The sequence below is a fragment of the Aricia agestis genome, chromosome 16 (genome assembly GCF_905147365.1).
Source record: "Aricia agestis chromosome 16, ilAriAges1.1, whole genome shotgun sequence".
Classification (NCBI taxonomy): Eukaryota; Metazoa; Arthropoda; class Insecta; order Lepidoptera; family Lycaenidae; genus Aricia; species Aricia agestis.
The window spans coordinates 1,030,907-1,050,819 of NC_056421.1; the positions used below are offsets into that span (position 1 = coordinate 1,030,907).

At 35.6% G+C, this 19,913-nt stretch overlaps 2 protein-coding genes across 4 annotated transcripts; both read left to right on the forward strand.

The window, feature by feature from the left end:
* The first annotated feature begins 1,155 nt into the window (after window positions 1-1,155).
* On the forward strand, window positions 1,156-4,802 carry LOC121734733. 3 transcript variants are annotated; one of them, XM_042125336.1, is made up of 2 exons: window positions 1,156-1,383; window positions 4,409-4,802. In XM_042125336.1, the coding sequence occupies exons 1-2, from the start codon at window positions 1,177-1,179 to the stop codon at window positions 4,772-4,774; spliced, it is 573 nt and encodes a 190-aa protein (XP_041981270.1). In that variant the 5' UTR covers window positions 1,156-1,176; the 3' UTR covers window positions 4,775-4,802. The 3 variants fall into 3 exon arrangements, with proteins under 3 accessions (XP_041981270.1, XP_041981269.1, XP_041981268.1); XM_042125335.1 differs by having other exon boundaries at window positions 1,156-1,380; window positions 4,406-4,802; XM_042125334.1 differs by lacking the exon at window positions 1,156-1,383 and having other exon boundaries at window positions 4,136-4,802.
* Window positions 4,803-8,946: 4,144 nt separating this feature from the next.
* LOC121734721 (dopamine D2-like receptor) lies at window positions 8,947-19,557 on the forward strand. Its single transcript, XM_042125321.1, has 7 exons — window positions 8,947-9,053; window positions 10,030-10,282; window positions 12,873-13,057; window positions 16,159-16,266; window positions 17,290-17,481; window positions 18,773-18,984; window positions 19,318-19,557. The coding sequence occupies exons 1-7, from the start codon at window positions 8,995-8,997 to the stop codon at window positions 19,530-19,532; spliced, it is 1,224 nt and encodes a 407-aa protein (XP_041981255.1). The 5' UTR covers window positions 8,947-8,994; the 3' UTR covers window positions 19,533-19,557.
* The last annotated feature ends 356 nt before the right edge of the window (window positions 19,558-19,913 follow it).

Consider the following 19,913-nt stretch of genomic DNA (forward strand, 5'->3'; position numbering starts at 1 on the left):
GTTCGATCGTATGTTTGCTATACATAAATTGCTATACATGTTTGCTATACATACATAAAAGCGATAGCTGTGATACATCACAGCTATCGCTTTTAGTATGAATACTTTGTCCTTAGATTTCAAGTAAAATATTTATATGTCAAATACAAAATGCTAAATTATGATTAATTGATCAAATCATCTTTTAAATATTTTGTGTAATCGTACTTTTATGGAAAATTATCTAAATTATATGAGGAGAAAAGATTCAAGAGGACATGATTTTTATAGAACTTATTAAAGTGCTTAGGCTTCATTTTTATTATCTAATATATAAAATTCTCGTGTCACAATGTTAGTTACTGTACTCCTCCGAAACGGCTTTACTCATTTTAACCTATGTGCATATTCAGTAGGTCTGAGAATCGGCTACTGGCTACTTTTTATATTGATAAGTGCATTTGTTGAATAAATAATAGCAAATTATTACAACTCGAGACTGACGGCGACCATTGTTTGTGCGACGGGATAGCGATGGACGTTGCCATGGTGCCATACGAATATTTAGTCACTTCAATAAAATAATATGGACGAAATAAGGCAAAACAACGTTTGCTGGGACAGCTAGTTCATCATAAAACCTCTTGGTAACTCTTAGTATGGAACTATATAAAATCCATGATATTATAATATACTGGAACTATATTTTATGAGTTTGAAGTGATATACTTAATTCACAATGAGCTCACATCGAGTATGCAAAATGCGATATTACGCAGACTAGAAATATTTGTCACTTTATTGTCAATCACGGTATGTATAGAAAACGATGAAATGTGATAAGTATTCTGACAGGGGGTCAATGACCGCTACAGTCAGAATTCAATGATTTTATAATAGAAGTGAGGCACCTGTTGCCATTATTGATATTATCGAGCAAGAATGGCCAAAGAAATCACATTGAATATTAGTATATTTTGTTTATAGTATTTGTTGTTATAGCTGCAACAAAATTTCAGAAGTCTAGCTACAGGGGTTCTTGAGATACAGCCTGGAGATAGACAGACGGATGGACAGAAAACGAAGTCTTGGGTCCCGTTCACTATCCAACTAAGTTAAGACTTACTTATCAATAGGTTATCGCAAACGAGTCTACATTTTACAAAATATTTTTTATACTCAGTCGAACGCTAAATAATGTATCTTTTACTTGTGTTTCTCGTCGTTATCTCTGTTGTAGATTGCCTTTGTCACGACAATGGTAATTGTTATTGGAAAAAAAAACGCAATCGCACTAATCTCTGTGGCAATAATGGAATTCCAGAAAACTTCCCAGGATCTACCTTTGAAGATATCGGTAAAAGTATGATTCTCATAGACAAAGCTTTAAAAAAGTTCTGCGATAAAAATAACATGACTATTACAAGTGAGCTATACGATCAGAACAAATATATTCTGAAATATCAACTACCAGGATTCACAAACAGTGATTTCCAAATCAAAGTGATGAATAGATTGATTTACACAGCAGCAGAAAGCAAGGATGGAAATGTAAAAGAATTTAAAGATCTAAGGATACTACCAGCTACAGTTGACATCACCCAAGCGAGATGGGTCTTCGCAAACAGAACACTCAAAGTTACTTTTCCATACAAAAGTAATTCAACATATGAGGAGGTACTATATTGTGATAATGTTGACGAAGCGGTGAAGATAGTGCCAAACATGCCAAATATATTTTAATTTAAATGTAAATCAGTTTAATAAAAAAATTATGAAATAATTTTGTTTCTCATTTTCAATAACTATGGAACAGTGAACTTATCCACACTAAATATAAAAGTTCGAAAGTGTGTACTATGTCTAGCTGTTTGTCTGCCTCTTACCTCTTTACGTTGAACTTAATTTGAAGAAAGGAGAATGAAGTAAAGTGGTCCAAATTTCCACCACTAACGAGACCTATATTGAGTTATTGTCCATTAAAATATATAGACTATAGAGTAACTTTCAATTTGAGATAAATTAAAAATAAGCTGTCAGTAAAAAGTTATGTGCATATGAAAAATATTTTTTTTAGTGAATATATTGATATTGATATTCATCTATTTTATACTGTACTCGGCGAAACATGGCGGCAGCGGTCATTGACTCCCTGTCAAAAACTTGTCATTTTCTACACAAAGCCGTGATTGACAATATCTCACACCTCACTGTCAATCGCGGGCGCTTTTCTGCTTATAATAACTTTTTTGATTTTTAATGGAGGGTAAATAGTTATATAATATAAACATAATAGTAGGCGAAATAGTTTGCACCAAATTATGATCTTACAATTTTTTTGTAAGACGTATAGTTTCCGAAATATCGTGAAAATGGTGTTATCACCCCTTTTTTCAAGATGGCGGGCGAGGGACAAGGGTGACGACCCCACAAACTTAAGGTTAAGCTTCTATTGACCCCCGCAACATATCCCAAAAATAAAATTGCGTCCTCTAATAAAATACGCAATATTCGGTTCTTAAATTATTGTAAGTTGTAACATATCAATGGACTAGTTTTCCGCCCGGAGGTGAGGAAAAAGATTTTTTTTTCAGTGCACTCTATAACTGATATCATTTAACGACGATAGTTAATCGAGGGCTTCATATGAAAATTTCTATACTTAATAAATTTTTTTCTGTAGTTTTTTTTTATCTTAAACTAGCGACCCGCCCCGGCTTCGCACGGGTATAAAATATATACCTAGGTTAGGACCTATGTCACTCACGGAGGGCCTATGTCACTCACTGAAGAAATGATTAAAATCTATTCAGTAGTTTTTAATTATATTCATTACTACCCATGGCCCGTATTAGTATTGGTCGGTACCGCCGCAAAAGCCACGTCCCGCAATTTTAGAATCTGTAATATCTTTGAAAATATTCATTTAAATCATAATATTATTATGATGTAAAGGGCCATAATTATAGATTATCTATATTAAATCAACAATGTATTTAATTGAATAAGGGTTAATGTCGTATTGGTTAAAATCGCTTCGAAAGTTAGCCATTATTTGTAGTAAAAAGTAAATGACAAAAAAAATTTTATTTTGGGGTATCCATAAGAGATAGACATATTATACCATCACGGAGTTTTCTGTAGACATTTTCATGTTGTACAATACTTAGTACATTATTTTGATAAATCTCGTAGGGTTCAGCCTGCGTTTGCAATGTAAGCGGAAAAAAATGTAATTATTTACGACATCACATTAAAAGCCCCAAAAATAACAGTATTTCTCCACTATTTAATGAATGTTATTATACTTATAAACCTTCCTTTTTAATCACTCTATCTATTAAAGAAAACCGCATTAAAATCCGTTGCGTAATTTAAAGATTAAAGGGAACAAAGGGACATGAGGGAAAAAAGCGACTTTGTTTTATAATATGTATTATGTAGTGAAGTCTCAATTTATTGTTCATTATAATAGCAATTATAACAGGGTCATTGTACGCTCGATCATCGGTACTCTAATGGGGCTTGAAGGAATAATAATATGCCTATGTCATAAGTATTATATGGAAATACCAACTCAAGTTGTTAATAGACACTGATAAAATAAAGCTTATGTTGCACTGGTACTAGAAATAATGACCAAAAACTGTAAATAATAATTGTAATAATTTTATGATACTTTTAAAAACATTGTTTTCTATTCTTTGAGAAAATCTATATACGAGTATATATATAAAACTCAAAGGTGACTGACTGATATGGTGATTGGTGATCTATCAACGCACAGCCAAAACCACTGGACGGATCGGGCTGAAATTTTGCATGCAGGTAGATGTTATGACGTAGGCATCCGCTAAGAAAGGATTTTGATCAATTCTACCCCCAAGGGGTCAAAATAGGGGATGAAATTTTGTATATAATAATACTTGCTAACGCGAGCGAAGCCGCGGGCAAAAGCTCGTAGATCATATTTTTTATCATGTTTTCTAAAAATAAAGTCCAATTAATATTAAAAGCCTTTTAACAAAATGGCACTTAAGATTTGGACATGCAATGTGCAGCATCCACTACAGAAAGGTTAAGCTTATCAAGAGGTCATTTTAAAAAAGTCTATATTTTTCTTGTTTTCTTTACTCCTCAGTCACACATACACTAAAACATGTATCGCTTACTTGTGTTCCTGGTTGGACTCGCTACTGCGGAGTGCCACTGCTTCGGAAACTCTAATTGTACTCGGAACACTAACCATTCAGGATACCACCATGGTCACGGATACGGTGATCATCACTTCCATCATCATCGCCATCACCATTGTGGACATATGGATCACCAACATCAAGAAAGTTCATCCAACTTTCCAGCGACGACTTTTGAGGATATTGGAAAAGCTATCATTCTTATTGATAAAGCATTGAAGAAGTTCTGTGATGAAAATAATATGAACATTACGAGTGAGCTTCATGGACAGGACAACTACATTCTGAAATATCAACTACCAGAATTCACAAACAGTGATTTCGAAATCAAAGTAATGAATAGATTGATTTACACAACAGCAGAAAGTAAGGGTGGAAATGTGAAAGCATTTAAAGATCTGAGGATACTTCCAGCCACAATTGACACCAGTCAAGCGAGCTGGGTCTTCGAGCACAAAACACTCAAAGTGTATTTTCCATACAAAACTAATTCGAGAAATGAGAAGGTTCTATATTGTGATGATGTTGACGAAGCGGTGAAGAAAGTGCCAAACATGAGTGTAGCAGGCCAATTAGGGTACAGAAGTGGTAACATTTAATTTAAATCTAAGTTAGCTTAATAAAAGTTTTATGAAATAATTTTGCTTCTCATTTACAATAACTATGGTACAGTGACGAGTGAACTAAACAAACCATGTATATTTAATTGATGAACTTACAGGAACATTAATTAAGAACATGAGATTTATTCTAAGTATCCTGATAGAAATTTTGAAGTAATGAAAATGTAAGTAAATGATATATTATTTTCTTTAGTTATTTTACATAATAAATAATAATGGTAAAGTTCATATAAAAGTTGAATTTCAAATGTAGGACTTTCTACGTTTTTAGTTCCAAAATAAATATTTTGAGAAGATTTCGATCATAGGCTCCATGAAAATACAAATTGTTAAAAAAATTTGGTAGGAGTAATAATAATATTATGATAAACATTCGATATTGTTTTTACCGTTATTATAATATCTAAAAAATAATATAACGGTAAAAACAATATCGAATGATTTTAGTATTTTTATATTTTAAGACATAAAATTACATTTTGTTTTACTATATTTATGAAGCCCCAAGCGGCCAAATCCGGCCGCGATAAGAATAGATAAGCTATTGTCTCTTTTCTAAAGTTTTATATTAATGTCTTGTCTTAGGTTATCAAAATAATATTATAATAACAATAACGGAGTATGAAAATCTTACGCTAATTCGTAAATATTGGTTGTATTCTCCTAAAGTATATTAGCAGATTTTCACTCCAGAACTTTCTAATTAACTGACTTATCCTATTACTGGAAGGTATGAAAAGGAAGTTACGGTCGTATAAGTCTTTTTTCCTTTTTTTCCACATCATAAATATTTTAATAATTAAAAGAAAAGTAAATTTAAAAAAATATCACTTTATTAAAACATATCAAGTACAACGTAAATATATTTTTTTAAATATTTAGTATACAGACAGGTTATACAAACATAATCTTAAGTTCCAGGCTAGACAGCAACCCAAAAATAATATACTACTAAATTTAAAACAAAAACAAAGTAAACAATATTGTGAACATTAAGAAAAAAAAGAAAAGGATCTGAAAAAATGATTACTATACCGAGTCAACAATGTTTCTCAGAGTCGGAAACAAGAGATAGCAAATACTTGGCTCTCATAATATTGTTGATCGTTTTCTGATAATGTGAAAATTGACGAAAAATTATCAATAGCTTTGTCCACAATGTGCCTTTTTCTGATCGTCAAGGGCATGCGTTATAGCGCAGTCAACAGTGAACGAGAGGAATGCCCGCGACGCATGCCCTCTGACCGTATCCAAAAAACAAAAATGACAATGTTGGCGTTGCGTTCGTTGACGCATTCAATTATTGAATGCGCCAAAACGAAAGTTGAATGAAAGAAGATGACGAAAATTGAAGGCGAAAGCGCATAGTGTGGACAATTGGACATAGCTAATAGGTATAAGAATTGCAATGCTTTCAACCACAGTCACACTCTGAATAGTGTATCGTCTACAGCTATAAACTATCGTGCTCCTTGCTGCGCTCGCGTTAGCGGAGTATCACTGTTTTAGTTAGTCGAATTGTCCCTGGAAAAATCGCCATCACGCTCATCGTTTCGGTAATTATCATCACCACCAACCTATTCGCCATGCTCACCATATTTGTGAGCGAAAAGATCATCAAAATCTATAGACCTTTCCAGAAACTATTTGTAAAGACATTGGAAAGGAAATTATTGTTGTCGGCAAAGCTTTTAAAAAGTTCTGCGATGAAAATAATATTAACCTAACAAGTGAGTTCGATGGGACGGAGAACTACATACTGAAATATTATCATTTAAGAGGATTCAAAGAAAGTGATTTTAAAGTCGACCTCTGTGGCTCAGTGGGTGGGCTGTCGGTAGCTCAAGCCGGGGGTCGCGGGTTCGAATCCCGCCGACGGAACAAAAAGTTTTCAAAGTTCCTGGGTCATGGATGTGTATTAAATATGTGTATTATATAATAAAAAAATCTTAAATATATGTATAGTATAAAAGTATTAAATATATTTCCGTTGTCTGGTACCCGTAACACAAGTCCTTCAGGTACTTAGCATGGGGCCAGACTGACGTGGTGTGAAGCGTCCATAGATATTATTATGATATTATTATTATTAAAGTGAAAACAATGAACAGAATTATTTATACACAAGCAAATAGCGATCATTCCACTTGACACCACCGATAAAATCCCTAGTCCATATGACACCACCAACTATTAGTGATGTAAGATGTTACATAGTTTTGTTGATATGAAAACTCCAATTAAGTTCAAGCAGTAAAGTTTATATTTATCTGTCCCTCAAAATATGGACATCTTGACTTTACTAGGGTGGTGTCATATTATGGACTAGCGGTTCTTTAATATGACACCACCGGTGGTGTCGTTTTGGTGGTGTCAAGTGGAAGGAACGGCAAATAGTAAGGAATATGGTAATTTAAAAGCCTTTAAAGATCTTTGAATACTTCCAGATACAATTACCATCATTAAAACGACACGGGTCTTGGTGCAGAAAAAAATGTGGGTTGCACCAACTTACTTTAACTATAACTATAACTTTAACCATAACAAAATGTCAAATGAAATGTCAAATCCCTAGTAAAAAAAGCCATATTTGACGATAACCACGCCTCTGAAGCAACCCACCCTTAAAGTGTTTATTCCACTTTACTCGAGCTTTTTTAATAAATACCAATGTTTATCATCTAATATTTTATTAACAATTTTTCTGCGACTAATATCTTAGATCCGCAAAAAATAGAAAATATCCTTTAGAGGAATCGTACAGGCTATGATTATTCCTCATTGAAATGTGAAAACAATTACTTGATTGAATGCACGTTCGTATTGGGGAATATTATGTGAAGGTCCAGAATTGTTGGACTCAAATAATACATCAAAATCAGACTTAGCCAGTTCTCCGATAAACGGACTAAGTATACTTTTACATGATACGATATTATGTCGTGGCATCTGAAACGCCTAGTCAATATCGTTACAATAATTACAGGATCGGCTGGGCCAATTTTTCCTTGACTTTATTTGCCTTACATATAATTATTTTCATAACATTGTTTTATGGAGAATTTTTAATAACTTTTTATCGTCGTTATATTATAGTAATTATATTTCATTCGGAATTTATAGTTAGGACAAAACAACGTTAGTGATTTAGAAATCAGAGCTCGTTATTACTTATTATGTAACATTTAAATGAATTTTTATATGAGTTATTACATTACTCTATATCCGATCCTACACTTCACTCTGTATCACTATAGATCCGTACTTAATGAAAAAACCAATAATTAAGATGATTATTAAAAACACGGCAAATTTTATTCACAAAAAAATTGGTTGGGTAAATTTTTTATATCATTAACTTTTTCTTCATATCTTGAGGTCTATGACAATCTTTAGATAGATTCGAGGATTTGAATATGAACTTTATGAAGCAAGCCTGAATTTTTAAATGTAGCTACGACAAGTATTTTTATAAAAGAGGATCTTCTAATCCGCTTTTGTAAAAATTAAAAACACTTGTCGTGTCGTATGTTATCAATTTGGAGAGAAAGTAATAAAAGCAAGGACACAAAAGATGGCGAATAATGGAGGGTAGTAATGGCCACCGGAAGCGGCGTGTGTTTGCGGATGTGACGTCACGGGCCGGGGGATGATGGATTGCTTTCAAATTGGATTTCGAACGGCGAAGTTCACGTTGACAAAGAAACGTTCTAGCTAGCAATCAAAGAAATGTTTGATCCAATTAAATGGGTTTGATGTTTTCATTAAATGTTATGGTAAAGATTTTGGTACAGTTACATTGTTTCGTTTTGGTTGCACGTAAGTTATAAAGCGGTCCGACAATAAAAATAAAAATATATATACCTAAGTATATTTATTTTAAATTTTATTTATAAATAAATCGAGTATATTCTTATTATTTAGTATATTTTTAATTTTTGGAATTACGTAGCAGTTATATTTTTCTTGAGATTCGCAAAAACTTCTATTTATACTGAGATAGAAGTCTTTGGAGATTCGCCCTTGAAATTCTTGTAGCAAAAACATTTTTCAATCTTTGCTTTCTAGTTTGTACACAAAAAACAAAAAGGCTCTAATGTTTAATGTTTATGTCGTATATTATGCTAAAGTGCTTTTTATTTCAGGTGCACGGCTCGTGGGGTCTGCCAGCGTTCATCTGCGACGTGTACATCGCCATGGACGTTACCTCATCCACTTCAAGCATCTTCAATCTCGTTGCAATCTCTGTTGATAGGTGAGTTACTCATCAATCATCATACGTAACTTCTTTCTGTTTTATAGGTGATCTAGTTTGGTAGGCCAATCCTAGGGGATATTATTATTTTATTCTATCATCAAAAAATATAGAAATATATCCGACAAATTAAAATTGTGTTATTTTCTTTAAACTGAACAAAATTATGTGAGTAAAACGTAAATAACTATTTAATTTTAACAGTCAATTGGTATGTAAGTCTTCTTATTTTTTGTAGAATGGTTCAAAATTAATTTCATCTATTTTTAAATAGAATATGTTAAACATTTTCTTTTCACGCTGAAAACCATACAACTATTCGTCTAATCATGATGATCATGCAGGATTCGTCCAAAACTTCCCAAGTTATGAGCTAAGTTCAGCTAAGTGATACAGTTAACATTCCGGCAAACTATCTAATGAACGTCAAGTGACTCCTCGGTCACTTGACCGAATTCCGAACTCGCCACTAATAGCTTCGGATTTGATAGTTAAGATAACTCGCGATTTATGTCCCGGACTTCTTGGAGTGCAATTTGATTAACTCGATACCCACTTAATGTTGTACTTTTTGATTTACTGGAAACTTTAGTATCAGCAATCGAAACAGCGTATTTTGCTTTGTTTGAATTACTTGATGAATTTTTTGTTTTAAGTCGTTACTTTTAAACGGTTTATGTTTAAAAAAAAGTCCAAAACTAAGTCAGTAAGTCATCAAAATTATTTTCTTGCTCCAATCACACAACCACTACAACAAAATAATAGATAAAGATCTCTCTATCTTTGACATTATAATGTTTGAAGGTGTTGACCATTGCTGCTTTCAAATTTATCATCCTCATCATCATAATCAGCCCATTGCCGTCCACTGCTGAAAGTAGGCTATCAAATTAAACCATAACTCTCCAAAGTTATGAATTTGATTGATAGTTTTAAAGCAAACAATACAATATTGATTCAATGTCTTTCTCCACAGGTACATAGCAGTAACTCAGCCAATCAAGTACGCGAAGCACAAAAACAACCGAAGGGTCTGGTTTACCATCGTCCTCGTCTGGATGATCTCCGCCGCCATCGGCGCCCCCATAGTGTTAGGCCTCAACGACACCCCCGACAGGAACTACAACGAGTGCCTGTTCAACAGCCAGAACTACGTCCTCTACTCGTCGCTCGGCTCCTTCTATATCCCCTGCATCATGATGATGTTCCTCTATTATAATATTTTTAAGGTGAGTTACTTGCGCATTCTTTGGGATAATTGCACCAGACTGTGTTATTTTTTTATTTTTAATTTATTTTATTCAGAAAACTTACAGCTTGCCAAAAATTTCAGTAGGGATATAAATTATAGAAACATAAAGCCAATTAAAAAGTTTTCACATATAAGTAACAAAAAAGTGAAAAATGAAGCATTAATAATATCTAAGTAACATGCGCAAGCAACAACACTCCACAGTAATTACTTATTAACAACAAACAATATGGCTTAATTTAGATTAAGCCATATTGTTTGTAACATAATCACTCACAGAACGCACTCATTACTTATTACATACTACATAACTATTCAATACCATAAATGTAACCATTCTCACTTTTTCAGCTTAAAATACTCATTTGATAAAATCCTACAAATCTGGGATGATTTTATTTTAAAAATGTCTTCAATATTTCTACCTAATTAGAAACTATTAAAACTTGCACTTGCTCTACAGACAAATGAATTTTGGCGGTTATAGGGTGGGACATGAAACGGTAAGTAATTCCGGAAGAGTCAACTGGGTACATTGAATTTTTTTTATTACTATACTCTTGCTTGAAAAACCTATCGTTTGAAAATAAGAAGATAGAGAGAAATTGTTAATACTGTACTGGTGCTAATGTATTTGTAAATATTATTTATAATGATAATATTTTAAGTAAATTTCTTGCATCATCACTTTGAACGAAACACACTGCTCAGATCCAAAAAAAAAAACAGAGCAAGAAGATAAAATAAGATCATAATATAAGTTTGTCATTAACATTTAAACACCATGGGATTTGGAGCATTATGTCTTAAATTCAACCCCTTAGATTAAACCCAAACTAAACTCATCTACAAACAAGACAGTACACACAATATAACAAAGCGCTTACATGATTTAATACAAGTATTTTTTTATCAAAAATAAGTTTATAAATACAATATGACGTTATTTTGAACCTGGGAATTCTAGCAATCGTTGCGGTGCCGTAGGTCAAGTCGATAAAGCGTATCATTCCATATTTATTATTGTAAATTATTACTGAATACTGATACCGGCGAGAAGCTTCAGCATGAATATCTTAATAACCTCGTCGAGTAAAAACCCACGTAATTTCTCGATTGCATATTTTATGCAAAGCATATCATACTCGGGGGAAACGAGTACAACGTTAATTTTAACTCGACAATCATCTGGTATTACTTTTTAATGGTGTTTACAAACCCTCATGTTTTTATGGATGGTCCAAAAAATCTTTAAACGGGTTGGATGATAAAAGCATTCTTGTATCTTGAAGGCGCGTACTTTCTGGCACTAGCGCCACCTATTGCTTGATTCTAGTTCTGGAAAACCACAAATAAAGAAAAAACAGAAAATATAAGCATTAGATAATGGCGGATAGTATTTTTGTTATAACTTTTTACGTTCCAATATGACATTGATTAAGAGAATTTTTGGTTCACTCCCAATTATTATGGTCACTTTTGGATTTTTATTTGTTTATTTTTTTACTTAGGACCAAAAACAGTTCTTTTTAGGGTTCCGTACCCAAAGGATAAAAACGGGACCCTATTACTAAGTCAAAGTCAAAGTCAAACTCAAAAATTTTTATTCAGAATAAGTTTTTTTCAAACATTTTCCGAACGTTGTTGCTACTGGGGCCTACCACCGGTTCGGGAACTAACCCGGCGAGACTATGTCTGTCCGTCCGTCCGTCTGTCTGTCTGTGTGTCTCCAGGCTGTAACTCAAGAACCGCTATAGCTAGACTTCTGTCACCGATTGTGTATATCTGTTGCCGCTATAACAACAAATACCAAAAACAAAATAAATTAAATATTTAAGGGGGGCTCCCATACAACAAACGTAATTTTTTTGCTATTTTTTGCTCGATATCAGTAACGGCAATACATAGTCACTTGAAATTTTCACAAAATACTCAGTTTATTTGTACTTTAATAATTTATAATAATATTTAAATAAATGAAATAATCAAGGGGGGCTCCCATACAAAAACACCATTTTTAGCGTATTTTTGCGCTGTTGTGGTTCATGTACCCTATGGTACCCTTCATGTATATATACTACCCATGGTACCCTTCATGCGCGAGTCCAACTCGCACTTGGCCGATTTTTTAATATATTTTATTTCTGTTTTCTAGAAATATAACTCAATTATCGGTGGCGCTAGTGCCAGGTAGGGTTCCCAACCCTCCCGGATTGCCCGGGAGACTCCGGTAATAATGCTTAACCTCCCGTCCTCCCGGAGAACGATAATTTCTCCGGTTTTTCAAAAACTGATAATTATTGCATAATTTATAACTGACTTAGTGAAAAATTGTAAGATGAAGTTGGATTGGACAATCCTATTTAAATCTGTTCGAAGAAATTCGCTTGGATTAACGACTACGAGTACCTTACGAAATTGAAATAGAGAAATTGTCCCCCCCCCCCCCCCCCTACAATTCTCCCGGGTTGGTCCTTTCGAGAGTTGGCAACCCTAGTGCCAGGTGGCGCAAGTTCCAGGTGGCGCAAGTGCCAGGTGGCGCACACTTAATATTTTAAATTTTTTAGGCTTTAAGAAACCGCGCGAAGAAGCAGAGAGCAGCGAAGCAGCCACCGGAGCAGCCACCGGTGTCGGAGCCGGCGACGGCAGCCGTGGTGATAGAGAACGTCGCCACGACGAGACAGCTCGAGACGGCGTTGGATGCACCAACTAACACCGGGTCGGGGAGCAATGAGGATGATCATGATGACAGGTAAGTTACTCAGGCATCAAAGGATATTTGGTGATCTGCTGATATCAAACATAATATTATTATTACTATAGTTATTGTGATTGGCAACGGAACGAATTTTTATTTGTTTGGCACTAGAAACATTAATGGGTCAGAACAGTGTAGTGCAGAGTCATAATATCAGATGCAAATAGGATCTCTAAAATAACAAATAAACAGATATGCCTCCGCTGAGTCTTTATCTAATAGAAAATTTCACTTGTCCAGTACATATTTCTACATTAAAATTACTTTTTCATATAATTTTAATGTTGACATGACAGAAAACGAATTCAGCGCATTTTTTTTAATGAAAATAAGGGGGCAAACGAGCAAACGGGTCACCTGATGGAAAGCAACTTCCGTCGCCCATGGACACTCGCAGCATCAGAAGAGCTGCAGGTGCGTTGCCGGCCTTTTAAGAGGGAATAGGGGAGGGTAGGGAAGGGAAGGGAATAGGGGTGGGTAGGGAAGGGAATAGGGTAGGGGATTGGGCCTCCGGTAAACTCACTCACTCGGCGAAACACAGCGCAAGCGCTGTTTCACGCCGGTTTTCTGTGAGAACGTGGTATTTCTCCGGTCGAGCCGGCCCATTCGTGCCGAAGCATGGCTCTCCCACGTTTAAATTTCCCCTTTTCCAGTACATATTTCTACAGACACAATAGCTTATGTATTGTTATCGCGGCCGGATGCGGCCGCTTAGGTCTTAATGAATTAATTACTTTTTCATATAATTTTAATGTTGACATGACATAAACGAATTCAGTGCATTGAGGGTTTATTTTGTAACTGTTGCATGTTGCACGTTGGTGTAAAATGTCGTTAATTGATTACCGAAATGTCCAGACGTGATTACAGTTGAAATTGATGAAAATGCACATAGTTTCCACATGGGCCATCTTTCATTAAGGCCCGTGTTGCATATCACTGACAGGCAAGATCGATGGAGTCATCAATTTAACAAATTAATTGTTTATGCATCGTATCGCGTGCGCTGGTGATTACTCGCAAATTGAATTGGATAATAATTGAACCTGCTGATGCATATCTATTGGTTTCTGATATCACTAAGATCTCATCACACTGCACTTGCTGTTGGGGATTAAATGCCTTCTACCAATACATACTACATACTTGTAGTTTGAATTAAAGACGCTTCTCGATGTGTGTCCGTTGATTTTGATGCGGTTTTTTAATAAATGTTAAAAATGTTAAAGGGAAAGGTTTTTAAACATGTACATGCATATTAATATAGAAAATTACCGCTATAGCATTTGGCTTACCAGGTCTAGCTAGTAGTTCATTTAACAATTTTGTTTACCACCGTGCAAAAATACTACGGGCTGTCAAATTTTATGACCCATTGAATCTTCGCATCCACAATAAAGTCACGAACGGTATTATAAAAGTGGTATCATACAAACGAAATTATTTGAAGAACAAAGGTGCACTTTCGTAGATCAATTTAAGTTTATCAGAAGTAGTTTGTATTAAAGTTACTTCTACTTATATTGCTGTTCTTTCGAATTCTCGAGGCAGCAAATAACAAAAGTTCGGTTAAAACGCCGCATTTAAATTGTTGTTTTTAAATGGCAATTCTATACGGCGAAATAAATATTTAAAAACCAAACCGAAGCTAATAAATCTACGCGGGTGGACAGATTCTATTCCAGCGGGACATTGGGCGTGCCCAAGCTGGGATCTGGTATGAAAATCTTGTTGTTTCACCTCGTGTGCTTTATTTCGCTCGAATACATTATGGAAGATAAATTGTGTGCGAAATCTGATGATCAGCGTTTGTGGAAATTCATGATTTATTTTGGGTGTATTTTGCAATTTCTTTTAAATATTTTTCATGATTTCACAGCACTGAACCGAATAAATTTTAATTGGCATACTAAGGGTCAATTCAGACCGCAACGTGATTGTATTAGGTGCATTTCTAATTTTGTACTGCATAGACAGATTTCAATAACGTCTTGCAAATATGAAATCTGTCAAATCCATACAAATTCAGAAATGCATCTACGCGTCGCGTTGCCGTCTGATGTGACCCTAAATTGTTTGTGGATAAGCTATTCTGTATTTACCATAGACTTATTTATATACAAGTTTATGGTATTTACAAACACAATACCTAGCATTCTGTTTTAAAATGACGAGGAAACAAAGATTTTAATAATGATTGTGTCTACAAAAGAGCTTTTACCTTACGTCAGGTAAGGTTAATATTAATTAGTACGGTCAATTAGAAGCCATCAACTATCCTCGCGGTAATTTTTAAATCGCACATTTTGCTGATAACAAAAAATATCCTATGCGATTCGACTTCAAAACATCTCCTTATTAAAAACATTTAAAAAGTTTATTTATATTTTACACTTTATCAGTCGTCACACTCTCACTGATTATTGACAGCATGAAAATGTAATTTTTATCGTCATCTGCTCCTGGATTTGACTGTGTATCTGCAAACATGTTAGGAAGGATTCATCTAACCTCTAACGCCTCCGTGGCCCAGTGGTGGTAAAGCGTGGCTCTTGACTCGGAGGTCGTGAGTTTGAAACATGGAACCACCGTTGGAAACATGTTATTTCCAAGTTTCCAAGTTTGGTTAGGACAATGTAGGCTGATCACCTGATTGTCTGACAAGTAAGATGATCCATGGGTCGGATGAGCATATAAAAAGTCGATCCTGCACCTGATCTTTTGCCAGTCGTGTCGGTCGTTCGTCCCACTGGGTTACGGGAGTAAAGGAATACCTTGTATACTGCGCACTTGGGCACTATAACATTACTCCTTTGTAACAGGTCTGGTTTCAATGAAAACCGGCCACCGTCACTAAAACCAGTGTGGGAGTTATTATAAGTGTGGCGCCACCATCGCCGGCGCCACAATCGCCAGCGCCACATTCCTGCATCACGCCATCGAAGATTTCTAAGTGCGTCGGTATAATATATACGACAGCTAAAATGGGCTTCGGCCTGACCGAGCATGCCACCTCGCTCAGTTGGAAGATATTCCTTTGCTGCCCCTACGCATATTCCCACATAAGGATACCTCACATTTGTATATTGTTCCAGCTTCGACAAGAAGTCAGTGGAGCTGGAGGACGCCGACGAGTGTCACGTGATCCCCAACAACCGCTCCACCGAGTTCATGCTCGCCACCGTCACTGAAGAGACTGCTAAGTATGATTTCAATGTAGCAATAATATTTTAACGTGCTAGGGTTCGAAGAATTTGGAGAGAGAGACTTGCTGACTCTCTTGAAGACTTTTTTTAACTTTATTAACTAGGTCTAACACAAAGCACTAGGTCCAAAACACTAAGCGCACTGACCTAGGTCGTAGCCAAGTCGTAGGTTTCACTGATATCACTTTTGGTCACCTAGAAGAAAGCTCAATTATTATATGGGCGGAGGCGAGTCCCAGACTGTTCCAGAAAGTTCGTTTCCAAACGCACCTGACTTGCGTAAAAATGGGTTGAACGTTTCTAGAAAATACGCGCATGTAATCGTACACCTAACGCCATCTAGTATCGAGTAGGAGAATTCACGATATCTGTGTTCCCCCGATAAGTTCCGCTGGTTTGATTCTAGATGGCACTGTGTGTCGTCCGAATTCGCAACAATAGGATAAAATCTAGGACGATATTACCAGATATTACCCTTTCACTAGTTTACGAGAGCCGATTTACGGTGTGTTAGCAACGAGATCCATTTCACAACTTTTCAAGTCTCAGTCAATCAATCTATTTCAGATAAGTCATTGGAAAGTGTTAAGCTTAATACTCTATAAACTTTAGCCCGAGTACATGCGCGAATTTTGTAGAAACATTTTTGTGTCAAATTTTGTGTGATAGTGTTTTGTCTTTTGGACCTAGTGCTTTGTGTTAGACCTAGTGCTAGTGATTAAAGTCTTCATAAGAGTCAGCAGGTCTTACTCTCCAAATCCTTCGAACCCTAGCACGTAACACTATGTTACCACACAATATCAATACTAAGTAATATTATAAATGTAAAAGTGAGTCTGTCTGTATATCTGTCACGCTCAAAATGCTGAACCGAATTTGCTAGCTATGTAGATACTTTGAGTCCTGGGAAAGGACGTATCATAGTTTTTATCCCGGAAAATGTTCGGTTCCCGCGCGACGTTTTGACGCAAGGGAATCACAGGCGTCATCTAGTTTTGACATATTATTCTCTCCAAACAGGACCCCAAAACGTAGTCTCAAGTCCCAGCCTCCGGATCCGAACGGCAATAACGACTCGGGATACGCGGCGTCCACGTTAGACCGCGACCACATCTCGCCGCCCGCCTCGCCGGGGCTACGCGACGCGACGGTGCTCAGGAACATGGGCTGCGAGAGGAAGAGGAACGGCAAAAGGATGGACTCGGACTCCAGGTAGGGGACAAAAACTGCGAGTTAAGTCTTCCACCGTGCGTTTTTCGCGTAACTTTGTAAACCTCTGGAACGAACTGTCACGAGTATTTTCAATACGAACTGCAAACCTTCGAGAAAAGAACGTATTTCCTCTTAAAAGGCCGGCAACGTACCTGCAGCTCTTCTGATGTTGCGAATGTCTATGGGCGACAGTAGTTGCTTTCCATCAGGTGACCCGTTTGCTCGTTTGCCCCCTTATTTTATAAAAAGAACAAGTAAAAAAAGAGCGCGCATACAAAGTACACGAGGTACACGAGTCAGAAGTGAAACTTTTGTCCAAAATAGTGACGGCGTCGTGACCCAATAATGTCATGATTTCAAGTTTTGACCCTCTATTCCATAACATGACCTTGACATTTTATTCTCAACGCGCCCAAAGAAGTTTCACTTCAAAAATAGTATCTGTGTGTAGAACTCCACTATAACTGGTCTAAAGTAATGACATTTGTTGTTTTCCTTTTTTCTCTACCCTGCACCATTGCTTCAGCTATTGATTCGAATTGAAGTAATAAGGAGTCAAAATCCATACTTAATATTATTATAAACGCGACAGACAGACAGACAGACAGTCTGTCTGTCTGTCTGTCTGTTACCTCTTCACGCCCAAACCACTCAACCGATTTAGCTGAAATGTGGTAGGTACATAGATACTTTGAATCCCGGGAAAGGACATAGAATACTTTTTATCCGGGAAAAATGTACGGTTTCCGCGTGATTAACCAATTTTGGCGCAACGGAGTTGCGGGCGTCAACTATGTAGTAATAAAATATAAGTCAAGTTATAGTTTTCTAAGTTGTAACTCTAATTCTTTAAGTTACTAATCAATATTTAGGATATTTATTTAAATCCCATAAACTTTACAATATTATTTCGTAGCGAAAAAGTGAATAATCTTGTCACTGAAAACCCCACATTTTTACCGTCACACTATTTGTTTACTTTTACCATTAATCTTAAGTTATAAAATAAAGCGCTCCCGAAGGCAATTTACCGTATTCAATAGACTCCACATTTGATTTTTTGCCCCTTTCAAGTCATTTCCTGTTGCAGAATTCGTATACATCATTCTGACTCAGGGTAAACAGGGAATGATGTAGATATATTTACAAATGTAGTATGTAATAATTTAATCCGACCAAAATTAATGCCATTCAAAAATTATGGTCCCAAAGTAAATACATTTCTAAGCATGTTAAAGCAGAAAGTATAAAGCATTGAGCATGTTTTCTCAGATTTTCAATTTGTTTTCAGAAACGCGTCTATCGCATTCCGCTCAGACGACGATCTTGGCACTAGTCAATACGATATAAGAGACGGCTCGAGCAGTAAAAAGGAAAGAAAAGCAAGTGCGGCGACCGCTAGGTTCACGATATACAAAGCAAATAAAGCAAGCAAAAAGAAAAGGGAGAAATCCTCAGCAAAAAAGGAGAGAAAAGCGACTAAAACGCTCGCAATTGTTTTAGGTAAAAAGATTACTTTTAATTTATTTTAATTAAAATGTTCTTCAACTTTCCTCGTTTAAATTAAACTGGTTTAATTCATTTTGTACTTGAAACATTGTCATCGTCTATTTAAAGTCTCAAGAGCTTATTAAATATACACACGGCTTGTCTCAATTACGCCTTAAATTTATTATGTTTGGAAGGATGTTCACATTCTACAATATCACATTGTAAATTTTGCCAAAAATTATACTCTAGTTTTGCTCGTGAATCTGACTATACTCGTATTCAATTAAATAAAGTCGAATGATAAAATATGCTATCGAATGCTAATAATGCTTATTTATTTACTAGGTGTATTTCTCTTCTGCTGGACTCCGTTCTTCACCTGCAACGTGTTAGATGCCATTTGTGCGAAATTCGGTCTTCAATTTACGCCCGGTGTTACCGTCTTCATCCTCAACACCTGGCTGGGCTACATCAACTCCTTCCTCAACCCCGTCATCTATACTATCTTCAACCCGGAATTCAGGAAGGCCTTCCGTAAGATTCTCAAATGCGGCACCTAGCCCGGAGACTATTTGGTCGTTTTCACACAGTAGATCTCTTAATTTAATAATTCGATACTAATTCTAAAACTTTTGTATTGTTTTGATGATAATTTGTTGATTATCAACATATGTACATGTTATTTACTTAGAACAAACAAATCAATGAATTTATTCTTGATTAAAAAGATTAGTATTAACCCGGCGTCATGGGGGCAGAAAAGTGTTACGCGGACGTTGGAGTGGGTCTCACATACCCGTGTGTTAGATATCAAAATTAGTCCAACCTTTTATAATAATCTATTTATTTTATATGTTTATATTAAGTTCATTATGTATTTATATGAATTAATGAAACAAAAATATATTATATAATTTTTAACCATATTTAATAGAGCTTTA

Excerpts from the sequence above, each read along its gene's own strand:
- LOC121734721 (XM_042125321.1), top strand. The coding sequence starts at position 8,995 with ATGGACGTTACCTCATCCACTTCAAGCATCTTCAATCTCGTTGCAATC. Across the intron at positions 9,054-10,029 it reads GTTGCAATCTCTGTTGATAG|GTACATAGCAGTAACTCAGC; the intron begins GTGAGTTACTCA and ends CTTTCTCCACAG. Across the intron at positions 16,267-17,289 it reads GTCACTGAAGAGACTGCTAA|GACCCCAAAACGTAGTCTCA; the intron begins GTATGATTTCAA and ends CTCTCCAAACAG.
- LOC121734733 (XM_042125334.1), top strand. The coding sequence starts at position 4,139 with ATGTATCGCTTACTTGTGTTCCTGGTTGGACTCGCTACTGCGGAGTGC.